At 37.1% G+C, this 13,811-nt stretch overlaps 1 protein-coding gene across 1 annotated transcript; it reads right to left on the bottom strand.

The window, feature by feature from the left end:
* Positions 1-176: 176 nt before the first annotated feature.
* Positions 177-13,811, bottom strand: CCT2 (chaperonin containing TCP1 subunit 2). The gene is given in 17 exon segments (XM_070948002.1): positions 177-434; positions 1,844-1,985; positions 2,503-2,602; positions 3,043-3,146; positions 3,237-3,365; positions 3,926-4,045; positions 4,711-4,814; positions 7,981-8,108; positions 8,191-8,291; positions 9,710-9,912; positions 10,621-10,733; positions 11,157-11,233; positions 12,050-12,161; positions 12,243-12,308; positions 12,430-12,504; positions 13,549-13,749; positions 13,752-13,811. Coding segments are annotated over 17 exon segments (1,866 nt in total). The 3' UTR covers positions 177-403.

Genomic DNA, 13,811 nt, shown 5'->3' with positions numbered 1-13,811 from the left:
GAATAGTCTTAAATGAACTAAACATAAGATTCAATTTTTTAGTTTAAAATAATGATCCTGAACTCTGCTTATAAAATCAAACTGCCATCTACAAATATTTTAAGTAATCTGCTCTTTCACTTTTCCAGGTTTAAGTGCACATTCAGTGGAATAATGATAGGAAACTAAAAGATTAATCCATTTCTATTTGAAATGTTTATTGTGAGTACTACACAAAAGAAACAGTGACAGAGTACAGATGTTGTACTATGAATTAGGTGTTTTTTTTAAAAAAAAAACCAATATAAATTAAACCAAAACACTTATGCGCCGGTGCTAAATATGCCAATTCTTCTGTATTCTGTTAGAAGTATACCCAGTCTGAAAATGTCTGGTTCAAATGTTCTTTCTGAATGCAGAATGCTCAACAAGGATATCGATCTGGGACTCGTTTCCTGAAAGAAGCAATAGAACTGAGTATAAGAAGATGCCACAGGACAGGAAAGTATTTCTCTATTCAAAATAGCAATAGCACTTAGATTTATATACACCCCATAGTGCTTTACAGCACTCTCTGGACAGTATATAACAGTGATGGCTAACCTTTTTGCCATCGCGTGCCAAGAGGGGGGGTGGGGGAGGGCCGCGCGCGCACATGCCCACGCGCATGCAACTCCACCCCCCCACCTGGCACATGATGGCCTGGTAGGCCGGTTTTTCTTTCTTACCTGGTTCCAGATCCTCTCTATGCATCTGGGAAGGGCAAAAACAGCCTTTCCCACTCCCTTGGAGGCCCTACAAAGGCTGAAAGGGCCCATTTCCCAACTCTCGGTGGGACAGGAAGTGACACTTTTTGCTGTCCCCAGCCACCAGAACCTCTCTAGGAGTCTCTAGAAGCCTCTCTAGGAGTCTCTGAAGGCTGGGGACAGGAAAAAATGTCACTTCTGTCCCACCGGGAGTCGGGAAATGGGCCCTTTCAGCTTCCGTAGGGCCTCCAAGGGAGTGGGAAAGGCTGTTTTCGCCCTTCCCAGATGCATAGAAAGGATCTGGAGCCAGGTAAGAAAGAAAAACGGGCCTTCCCCACCCCCCTCCAGAGACAGGAAACAGCCTGTTTCCCTAATTCTGGTGGACCCAGAAGGGCCAAAAATCAGTTGGCCGGCACACGCATGCGCCCCAGAGCTGAGCTGGCATGTCCACTAATATGGCTCCGCGTGCTATGCCATCACTGGTATATAATGTCAACATATTGCCCCAACAATCTAGATCTCATTTTACAGAGCTCGGAAGGATAGAAAGCTGAGTCAACCTTGATACTCATCAAGATTGAATCCTAGGCTGTGGGCAGAGTTTGGCTGCAAAACTGCATTCTAACCACTGTACCACCAGTTAATTAGAAATTATAAATCTCAATTTAAGATTTAATTAAGTAGCATTAGCTCATATAACCTGGTAACAGTGTATCATAAAATAAATACTGAAGCTATGTATGCAATATTTAAACTGAAAAACATGGGTAGATAATAAAAAATATAGATGTCCTATTCGTGCATCCCTTCCAACTACTATTACCAAATGAGAGTAATTTTTGGCCTTTTTAAACCACAATCAACAATAGATATATTGAGTCTCCACAGAGATTAACCCAACTATTTATCTTCAACGCCTCCCAAAAGTCAACAATTTCCACCTATGGTGATTTCCGCCTATATCTGGTGATCTCTCTGAATCTATGTCCTATTCTTGTTGCCTCAGAGGTCAAGACAGTAACCAGAAAAAATCATTCTGCTGAAAATCCTGCCCATCCTTGCAAAGTATTTGATATTCCATTAGCTCATTCCCTCACAAGGACTGAAAAGTAGTTTACCTTGGTGCTGCCTTAATGATGTCATCAACACGGAGAATGACTTCTGCTGCTTCAGCAGCACTTAACAAAACCTGACGTTTCACTTGAAAGCTTTCAACGACTCCTAGACTTGCCATGTCTGCAATAGCAGCTTCTTTCATATCTTCAAGAGATTACAGGGAATGATTAACTTTTTCATGTTTGTTTCTGTTGCAGTTTTCAACTACACAATTATTGTTTATTAAGGTCATCTGTATTATATAAGCTTGTGGATTTGGTTAGTTGGTGACCTGGAGAGGAAGAACTCAAATGTCCATTTAGATCTGAGGATTGTTTTTGAGTACACAATCAGCCCAGGACTGAGGTTTTATCAGAGATATTTGAAGCTTTATACTAAATTTCCATATATATATTTTAGGCATGGCCACATTTTCTAGGCCTACATGAAGCCAAAGTTCAAAACACATAGAAGAAATTAAGTTGTGTTTATAATTAATATTAGAATTGAACTCACAACATTTTCCAATGAAAGTTCTAAGTAAGTGAGGGGGGACAGAGAAAGAATATTTTATAAATTTCTCTTTTTTCAGACATTGACGTGTAAAAACTGTTTATCAGCAAATGCCTACTTGGGTTTTTTCCCACTCATGCATTAAGATTTTATTAAAACAAGAACTTACCAAGTCCATAGGTATTCTTCCCTTCACTGTGGGCAGCTCGAAGTTGGGAAACCAAATCTGCACTATCATACCCAGCATTGTCAGCTATGATAGTTGGGAGCTACAAAGATAGGCCTTTATTAAAGGACTATTTGAAATCAGTACCAAACAAGCAATAAAAGCTAATTCAAACATAAGATACCATGCAACAAATCTCAATAATATTCATTCACATCTAAATATTTTCAACTACAGTTAGGATGCTAACTGGGGGACAGGGTCAATTACAGTATTATTCCATTTCCAGAAATATTCCTTTTAATTGGGCCATTTACATTATATACTGTACATTATTTGGATGGCTATCTTGAAGAGAAATAGTTCAGAATATTAATCAGTATCTTTTTTTCAAGACTCATGGAACAAGTAACTTATCCCACAAAAATGAATGATGATTTCTCCCAAGAGTTAAAACATTCAAAAGGCTAGCCAGCTGGTCTTTTCCATATCTTTTAGCTTTATATATTTATTTCTAATACAATTAACTGGACAGGAGCTTACCGTACTTAGAGCCTTAGCAAAAGACTCCATTGCTAATGATTCTTTGCCAGGGGTTCTTTTTGCAAGCTCCCACACTGCATTAGCCATTAACATCTCTGAACAGCCTGAAAATTTGAAAAACCAAATCTTAGCCAATGTGAGTAAATACATCTTTGCATTGAAGAAAATGTAGATTTCAATGTTTGAATACTCACCTCCACCATACACAGTTCTAGTATCTTTGACTGTCTGGGCAAGAACACAGAGTGCATCATGCAGTGACCTTTCAGCCTCATCTATGATTTGCTGTGTTGCACCACGTAAGACTATGGTACAAGCTTCACCTAAAAATCAAAAAAGAGAAACATATGTAAATTTAAATTTAAAGAGTCTTAGATTATTAGTTGATACATAAGGACTAGCTCAAAAGCTACTTATAGAAAGTCTGATGCTCACATTCTAACAGGCCTTTATGATATATAATAATTTCATAAATTCTGTATTATATGGGCAGACCAAATCTCAGCATACACACCCCTTTCCAAGCAGATATAGGATGGAGTATCTAATGATTAATAGTTCTACAGAGTGTGTGGCATACATGGTCTCTTCGTTATTACTAGGCTTACCAATTCCACTATACTTACTAGATCAGAAATACAATATGTATGTTATAATGCAAGAGTGTTATGAAAAGTATGGATCATCAATGTGAATTCATGGGATCTCTCCACATATGATCAGGTATTACTTTTACATTCTCTTGCTTTTAATTTTGCATCTTTCCCCTATTTTGTCTGGTCACTGACAGTACAAGTAATAGTTTATAAATAATTGGATTAGGATTGTTGTGTCTAACATTTAGTAGGATAACTGGAGAATAGGATTGCTCAATCCATCTTACCCATAGCAACTCCAGAGAAATGAATAAGTTTATCTTCACCAATCATGACCTCTTCAATTAGCTTGCAGCTTCCTAGCTTTACAAGTTCTGGGTGATCAAATGTTGAAGCAATTTCGCCACCTAAAAAAATTGAAGTTCACATTAACCATTTTCACTTGCATAATACTCCAGAGATGGACTATTTATCTTCTCAAATTGCTAAAATAAAGCAAAAATGCATTCTTTTCCTAAGTATCTCTGGTAGCTTTATGAAGAAATGACTATTATACTGCTACTTCACAACAAATTGTTATGAAGAACTCCTTTTCTATCCAAAAGAATAGAAAAATACTAAAAGCCCATTTTGATTATTTGACTGTCCAGTACCTTCTTTGATGTGTCAATAGAGTTGTTTTTACAACCTGAAGACCAATTTTTAAAAATGCAGAACTATGAAATTTCTCTGAAGAATATCATAAAAAATCAACAAGGAATAATGTTAAAAGGAAATTGCCATTCAAAACAATTGAGAGCCAAGAAGCTTTTGCACAAGGGAAAGGCATTTTGATTCGTGGAAAAGAGGACATCCAATCTCTGCCCACTGATCCATATTTTCCATTCCCTACATGATATACCTTGAAGTATTCTTAAACTTCGGAATTTTTTCCCCCAGAAGTTAGGAAATAATTGATAATTCTTTGTTTTCATTTTCTCTATCCCATTTCCTCCAACTAAACTGTGTAGGATAAATAGTGTAGGGTAAATAGTGAAAATTAACACTAATTGTAGAATTACTCTTTACTTACCTGTCACAAGAGCTAAACGTTCAACTCCAGCAAAATCTGCGTGCTCAATTGCCATAACTCCAGCAGCAGCAAAAATCTGTTCTGGGTAATTATAAATCAACTGCCTGTAATGGAAACATACAGCATTCCTAATCACATGGGAAACAATTATTATTCTTCAACTGTTACATCTTAACAAACTTCCTCATGCACACAAAAACAGAATAAATCCAAGCCAATATCTTCTAGATATATGGGAATAAAAATCTGATAATTCTAATTCATAATGCCTGGAAATTATCAGTTTTAATTCAAGATTTCTGAAGGATAGTTTTCAAGTTGAAAGTGGTCTGGACTGACAAAAGCCTTTAAGAGACCATCAGCAAGAGAATCAAAAAGTTGTGGCACAAAACAGGTGACATGCAAACACTGCATTTCAAAATACACAACTCCAAATATCAATGTTCCTAAAATTGTTTCCAATCTTTCTGCTACCAAATTAATTTTTTGTAATCCACCAGGCATTTTTCTACACTCAACTGAATAAGGACAATCATTATGGATCAGGCAAATTGTTAGTAGAACAAGTCCTTGCAAGGAAAAACAACTCTATTGTTCATAAGCAACTAATGCTCAGATGTGCATAGAAATTATCGTTAATGGCCCCCGCAGACACACTTATTCATTTTTGGTTGGAAGAATGAGAATGCTCAATAGCTGAAAGAACATGCGGACTATGAACTATTTACTAACTGATCAATAAAATTTAGAACAATGGTTTTTTTGGATATCTATGTAATATACTTTTAAATATAAGCACAAGTTATAAATATTAATATTAGACAGAAAATCAATGCACAAAAGGATGCATCATCCACAGGGAAAGGGAAATATCAAAACAGACACAATAGAGAGTGTTACAATGCAAGCTCAACTCATTATGTATGCATACAAGAGGTGAGGCTTGGGCGCAATATTATGCCTACCATCTTGTCTATTTTGAAACTGTCCAGGAAAGCTTCTTGGGATACAATCTAACTACTGTCATGCATCAGGGTAATATAGTGGTTTCAAAAGTGTTCCTCTAGTGAACAGAAAGGTTCTTTCTGTCTTCATTTCCAATGCAATGCAGCATTTTCTTTGGGCAAAACAAGCAGGGATGCAAACTCCAATAATTCCCCTTTCATTAACTCCTCCCACTAAAGCTGCTCCTCCAAAATATTAGGTATTTTCATCCGAAGAGCTATAAAGGTAAGATTAACAATTTTTCCACTTTTATTTAAGTGGGAACATTCTGAGTGTAAGTCTAGTGGAGATATAAATAGTGAAACTGAAACTCTAAACTTTCTAAACTCAGCAATTTTAAGACCTCTGGGCTAGAATTACCCAGCTAGCATGCCTGCATATCTTAAAATTACTGAGGTCAACAAACCCTGCTCTAAATCATGCCAATTATGTACAGTGGATATATAAGTCTATACACCTATGGTAAAATGCCATGTTTTTGAAATGTAAAAAAAAAAAAAAAATTTGACCAAGATGAATCACTTCAGAATGTTTTCCACCTTTAATACAGTGGTATCTTGATATTCAACTGCTTTGAAACCCATTTAATTTGGTATTCAACATATTTTGACGCAAAAAAATTCTCTCGGTATTCATTATTTACTTGGTACTCATCGGTGTTGACTTGTGACTCATTACATTATTTCTAGTGGGAAAAATGGTATTTGGTATTCTGTTTCTGGTACTCATCACACTCCTCAGAACCAAATTAACAATGAGTACCACAGTACCACTGTATAACTTGTAAGCTCTACAATTCAATTGAAAACCAAACTGAAATCTTTTAGGGGGGAAAATTAACAAAAAATGTACAACATGGTTGCAGAAGTATGCGACCCTTAAGACACTTTGTTGAAGCACTTTCTGATCTTATGGCAGCATTACGTCTTTTGGGGTAGAAGTTAATCAACCTGGCACATCTTGCCTTGGGAATCTTTGCCCTCTCTCCTTGCGAAAGCACTCCAAATTTGTCAGACTGCAAGGCCATCACCTGCACACAGGCCTCTTCAGGTCACCCCATAGATTTACAATTGGATTCAGGTCCAGGCTCTGGTGAAGTCATTCTTTTGTTGATCTGGAGATATGCATTGAGTCGTTATTATGTTGAAAGTTGAAATGACTCTTCATCTTCAGCATTTTAGTAGAGGCCTAAAAGTTTTTGCCAAACTTGACTGATATTCATACTTTCCTCCATCTTGACTAAAGCCTCAGTTCCAGCTAAAGAAAAACAGCCCCAAAACATAATGCTGCCACCATTGTGCTTCACTGTGGATACTGTGTATTTCTAATGTGCAGTGTTGTTTTTGCACCAAACATACCTTTTGGAATCATAGCCAAAAAGTTCAATCATAATCTCATCAGACGAGAACACATTTTCCTACATGCTTTTGTCAAACTTAATGTATTTACAAAATATATCTGGGCTTGGATGTTTTTCTTTGTAAGAAAAGACTTCCATCTTGCCACCCTATCCCACAGCCCAGACATATGAAGAATATGGGAGATTACTGTCATATGGTAGTATACAACCAGTACTTGCCAAAAATTCCTGCAGCTCATTTAATGTTGCTATAGGCCTCTTGGCAGCCTCTTGGACCATTTTTTTTCTTTTTTCATACATTTTGGAGGGACATCCAATTCTTGGTAATATAAATATGGGTAGTTCCCATATTTTTTCACTTGTTGATAATTGTCTTCACTGTGCTCCATGGTATATCCAATGCTCTGGAAAATTTTTGGTACCCTATTCCTGACTAACATCTAACAATGAGCTCCCTTTGATGCTTTGTAAGCTCTTTGCAGACTATGGCTTTTGCTATAATAGGCAATTTAATAAATGTCAGAAAACTCCTACTAGAACAGTTGAACTTTATATGGGCTTGATCAAAGTCATTTTAACTGATGGCAGGTGTGTATTTACCATCAGCTTGAATATGATTAATTCTGAACACATCCACATCCCTAGATAGATAAGACTGTGTCCATGCTTATGCAGCCACATTATTCTAGTTTTTTTATTGTTCTTTTCCACTAAAAAAATTCAGATTGTTTTTCAATTAAATTGTACTGTTTATGTGTTATATAAAAGGTGGAAAGAATTCTGCAGAGATTTATTTTTAACCTCAAAAACCAGGCACTTTAACAGGGGTGTGTAGACTTTTTATATTCACTGGAGCAGCAAGCTTGTCAACCATAACTGTTCAATTCTGCTGGCAAAATACATACCTGTTGATAAAACAGTTTATTCCATGCTTTAAAATACGCTCAACCTTCTCCTTCATTTTCTCCTTTTCTGCTTGTTCTATTTCTGCCACCTTTGCTGTGGAATCCACTCTTACACGGGAACCAAATATCTACAGAAAATGAATACAATAATTATATTAACTAAAATTCAATTGTTTAAATTTTATTAAATGTATTATGGAATCCACTTACCTTAATTTTATCAGTATCCATGCCAGTATTGGCAATAAGTATCTTTGCATTTTCAATTTTTTTGGGCTGATTAACTCCAATTTTTTTATCCAACAGAAAACCTGAAAATAGTTTGTAGGGTAAAACAATAAATGATTAAATGAACTGTTTTAAATCTATATACTACTAAAATTCTCATGTATGTTTGATATTTAGTAATCTTCAATTGAGCAAAACTCTGCATCATAGGACAAAACCTCAAATGGGCTAGCCTACAGAATGGTGGGACCTATTATTCCTAAGGAAATGAAATCTGAGAATGTTTTGCCACTTCAGTGCCAATACTGTTCAGTATTACCACAGTGCTGCCTCAATTATGCCTCATTTTCAACATTCCCTGATAGCTTACAAGTTACTGGGGAACCTGGAAGGAACTGATACAATTATTGATGCTCCTTCTCACCTTCCCACTAGCAAAGTCCTTGCTTGTGGAAAACTTGCAGGGAGAAAGTCAATGAAGAAATAGTGTACCCTCTGCCACTCCATCTGCACCCACACCTTGCTGGCCGTTTACAGTCCCTTGCTTGGCACTCACACCTTGCCATCCACTTGCAGTCCCTTGCTCCCTTCTCCTTAACTACTTACCTGCTGGAAGGGAAGGGAGAAAAATGAAGCAAGCAAGGAAGGAAGGAAGGAAGGATAGAAAGAAAAGAGAAAAAGAGGGAGGGAGGGAGGGAGATTTCTGACATTCACTGCCAGCTTCCAATAAGGAAACTCAATAGAGAAGTTGCCAGGAAGCCAGAATTTATCCTGCTCCCACCAATTTTTTGCTCATCCATAGCCATACTGTTTCTTTGTTTAGATAAGGAAATATCTCTGAAATTTGTTCACTTGGAAAAATTTATATTGCAGCCTATTTACTCATGGAATTTACAGGAAATATAATAACAAGTCACAAGTATTCTAGTGTTTGATAAAATTGCAGCTTCAATTTCTCATTATACATCCTATATAACACAGGTGTCAAACTCATGACGTCACGTGACACATCGCAACGTTTTTCCCTTCGCAAAGCTGGGGTGGGCGTGGCCCATGTGTGATGCAGCTGGCCCGTGGGCCACCAGTTTGACACCCCTGCTATATAATTTTACTGAAGGTTGTTTTTTCTCAACAGCCTTCCAAGTGCGTTGTACGTCATGTATAAGAATTTGGAAAGGCCAAATCTGCAGTAATGGAAATTCAAATATCTATTTTTGATGAAGTTATAGCTTTATGAAAAGTCTGGTATACATGTATGCTCCAAATCATACATAATCTGAGAAATACATAAATAAGAGAAAATTAAAATTATGCAGAATTACATAAGTCTAAGAATCCCTCAAGAATTTGCTTTTGCATTTTATCAAATAATATTGCTATGTTGTTTCTTTGGTTAACTAGAACTTTTAACAATCATCTTTCTATTGAAGTCTGCAACAAGCACTACCATGTTTTATTGCAAATACATTCATACAGCTAATCAAAACCAGTAATATAATACCTTCATCCAAGTAAGAGTCTATGAGACTTCCTCCTAACTTCTTGATGACATGAATAGCTTCTAGGTTTCCAGACCCTTTCAGCCGAAGGACAGCATCTACAGCAAGTTTTGCAAAATGCTCTTTATGATGAGTAAGCAGTTTTGAAGATAGTGTTGTTTCTGCAATGTTCATTAAATCTTTTTGAAATTTGGCTTCATTTTTACTGAAAAACAGAAAAATATAATCAGGACCACCAACAATAAATTACTTTTTAGCTCCAAGCCTTTCTACAAGATCTATACGTAAACAGGGAAGTCTCATTCTCCATTTTCTAAAAATATATTCCTATGACTTAATTGTTTTTAGAATGTAAAAAAATAGCATTTTAAAATAGGAAACAAATAGCAAGAAACCCCACAACAATTTCTAGAATTCCAATAGATTCCAGCTAGTGTAACTTCTCATTCTTGCACTTCAAAGAGGGAGATTTAAATACATTGCTCACAGAGATAACTCAATTCACTGACAAGATATTGTTCCCAAAGGATGAACTTTGCAGTACTGAAAATCTACAAACATCAAATGTACTACTCATTTACATATACTGTACTTATTTATTGTATTTAACAATATAGTAAATTGTTGCATCCTGGAATAGACCACTTTCCTAATTCTTGAAATATATAGGACAAGGAAAATGGTAGCTTGCATCTATTTAATGCCTCCGTTAGTTTCCACAGGTATATATACTGTACAGAATTCTGAACATTCAGTGTATTTTGTTAGAATGCTAAAGATCCTGTGTTTCAAATCCTTCCATAATAGTGAAGAGCAATCAAGTTGTAAGCACTATTTTCTATAACCATTTATTAGGCATAATTTTGACCTCACGTTTGATACAAAAATGCTACCTTGCTGTGGCTATACTAACCCATTATCCACAGCTGACTTCACCAAGGCTTCTCTGGCTGCTCTTGTGGCTTCTCTCCAGCCAGCAATAATTGTCTGAGGATGGATTTTTCTTGCAACCAATAGTTCTGCCTCCTATTAATGAAATATATTAGTATAATTTTGTTTCCATCCTGAACTTATGCAAGCGTATCAAATATTTTTCAATTCTGTTGAATATCATATCTAGTACTGTGCTGCATGAAATCCAAACTTAAAAAATCTATTGTGAGTTTTCTCTTTGTTTGGTACATTTCAAAAATTATACTGAAACTGATTAATTGATAGCATTTATTTTTATAATTTCCAATATAATATAAAAAATTAGCACTACCATTTTTCTCAATTTCTCCTTATATTATATAGTATCTATTATAAATTGTCTAGCAGAGAACAGCTTTTTCACATTTAAACCTCAATGATTTAGGAGCTATTTTTAAATAAAAGTTTATTTTTAAATAAAACTAGCTTCTCAATAGTTATATTTTCTTTATTAAAAACAAAGATATTACAACTTACTCTTAGCAATTCAGCTGCCAGAACAGTTACTGAAGTAGTTCCATCACCAACTTCATCATCTTGAACCTTGGACATATCTGTAGAAATAGCATTTTATAATTAATAGTTCCCATTTGTTACATTGAGACCTCTCCAGGACTATGCAGTGCTTTTCATTCAAAAGGAAGGGTGCTAAAGAGTTGCCAATTCCTTAATGTGCAAGCCCATTTCCCCTTGGACCTTGCTATAGTTGTGTAGAATAGCAGCATGATTCTCAGTAAAGACTATAGCTGCTTTAGGGCAGTGGTCCCCAACCTTTTTATCGCCGCGGCCCGCTGAGCGCGCGCAGGGGTGGGGGCACGGCCCAGGAGCTTTTGCGCACGGCCCATTGCGCACGGCCCAGGAGCCTTTGCGCTGCAGCGTTCATGTCCCCCGGCCGCTGCGCGGCCCGGTGCCAGGTACTCCACGGCCCGGCACCGGTCCGCGGACCGGGGGTTGGGGACCACTGCTTTAGGGAACTGAAGGCAGATGTTACATTTACTCCAAAGTACTTTTTACCCTTTGAATCCAGCACTCCACACAGCCTCTGTGCAGATAATGGAAATGTCACACATAAGCAACACTATGCAGATTGTTGAATCTCCATAAGAATAGATGAGGTCTCCACCAATTTGCTTTTTCTAGGCAAGATGTATCCTCAGCTTTTCTTGGCAAATAATTATATTTGTCTTGGAACACAAAATCAGCTTAGAATAAGATGATAAAGCCAAACTAAAGCTACTATAGATATTTTTAATCAGAAGTAGAATATACATACTGTATTTTTTACTAAATATGTATTTATTTATACATATAATTTATGAATAATTTATAATTTTTAAAAGTATCTGAATAATATATTTAAGCATACATACCAACCAAAACTTTAGCTGCAGGATTATCAATTCCAATTGATTTTAAGATTGTTGCCCCATCATTTGTCACGGTCACTGTCCCCTCTCTTCCAGTACTCAGAAGAATCTTGTCCTGCAAGTTACAAATTTGTGATTATAAAGCACCAGATTCAAAATACTAACAATGATGAAAGGTACTCTTACAGAATCTTACCATGCCTTTAGGCCCCAAAGTGCTTTTAACAAGGTCTCCAATGGCAATAGCTCCAATAAAAGAGGACTGTAATAGAAATAGTCAATAAACATAATTTCTTTCAGCTTGGATTCAGGATTCCAAAAATAAAAAATACATTTCAACTTTAATGTAGCTAGTTAATAGAATAAATCAATAACAGACTTACTAAACGAGCAGTTTCTGCTTTTTCTTCATCAGCACCAGCCTTGAAGATGTTCACAGGTGCAAGTGACATGGCTGCCTGAATAAGTTATTGGGATGATATAAACCACATTGAATAAATTAATTTACAATGCACTTCACCAGGAACTACGGGATTTTTTGATATGTGAATGTTACAGCAAATAAATATTTAATGTCATTAAAATAATTATTAAAACAAAATTATAAAAACAAAAGTTAATTTTTGGAGTTCAATTAGGTTAAAGATAATATTAAAAGAATGCAATCTCAATTTGTTTTCACCAATACTATTTTTCATGCATAAGTTCAGTTTTTAAACTTATATTTATCATATATTCATAATATTAGCCATGTTGTTTCTAAGTCGTTTATAGCTTGAATATATTGTTTTAAAGACAGCATGAAAGTGATTTTTTTTTAACAAAAATCAGACTACAGGTAAAAAACATGAAATTATTTAGAAAATGTAACAGGACTCAAATTCCCAAGAAAATTAAATCTCTGAAAAAGATTGCTCTGAGGGAAGGGTGGGTTTTTCCATGTTAACAGCTTATGCAGACAGTGCTGGGGAATCAAAGTCTATTGTATTGGACAGCTGAAATGCAGCTGGTAGCTTTCTCGACTGTAACAACTACAGAGGCGAAGCTCAGGTTCACGTCACTGACTGGTCCTATAGGAATGGTAGAAAAACTCCAGGAAACAGAATATATTCCCATTACATTTTGAAATTACATCTCAAATGAAGGAAAGAAATTCGTTTCCTCGCGACGGTGGAGAACACTAAGAGGAACTGAGAGGGAGAGGCCCTCGGGCCCGCCTTCCCCAACGCGGTTCTTCTGAAATATGGTCATCTGCCATTCCCATCATCCCTGGCCTACACGCTTCCGAGTCTCTCCGGCTGGGAATGATGAGAACTGAATCTTGCCCTGGAGAAATGGCAATTCACGGGCCTAACATTCCCCACCCAGCCGAGTCCGCTGCGAGCAGTTCTGGAACCTTCCATCTCCCCTCCCGCCGAAATGGCCTAAGATCCCCACCGAGAAGGCGCTGCGATCTCGTGCGCTGCAGTGAAAAACCCCCTCAGCACCGGTCCAAGGCTCACCATAGTGACGATGCTCTGAAGGCTCGAACCCAGCCAGCCGCCTCGTGTCCGGGGATAAAGCCACCCGCTTGTTCCCAAGAGCCAACGAGCGCCGGAAATGACGGAAGCGCCCACTCCTCGCCGCCGGATGAGAAAGTTGCATGCCGGGAGATGTAGTTTCTCAACGGCGTGTCCTTGTGTGGCAGTAGGTCGAGCGCTACATTTTGCAACGCATCGCTGAGGACCCCAGCCGCCACAGTTGGTATGTTAGCTTCTCGCAGCAT

This window comes from Pituophis catenifer, unplaced genomic scaffold (assembly GCF_029215685.1).
Source record: "Pituophis catenifer annectens isolate HBS135680 unplaced genomic scaffold, rPitCat1.0.hap2 SCAF_7, whole genome shotgun sequence".
Lineage (NCBI taxonomy): Eukaryota > Metazoa > Chordata > Lepidosauria > Squamata > Colubridae > Pituophis > Pituophis catenifer.
The sequence above is the reverse complement of the archived record's forward strand: the minus strand, read 5'-3'. Positions and strand labels throughout refer to the sequence as shown.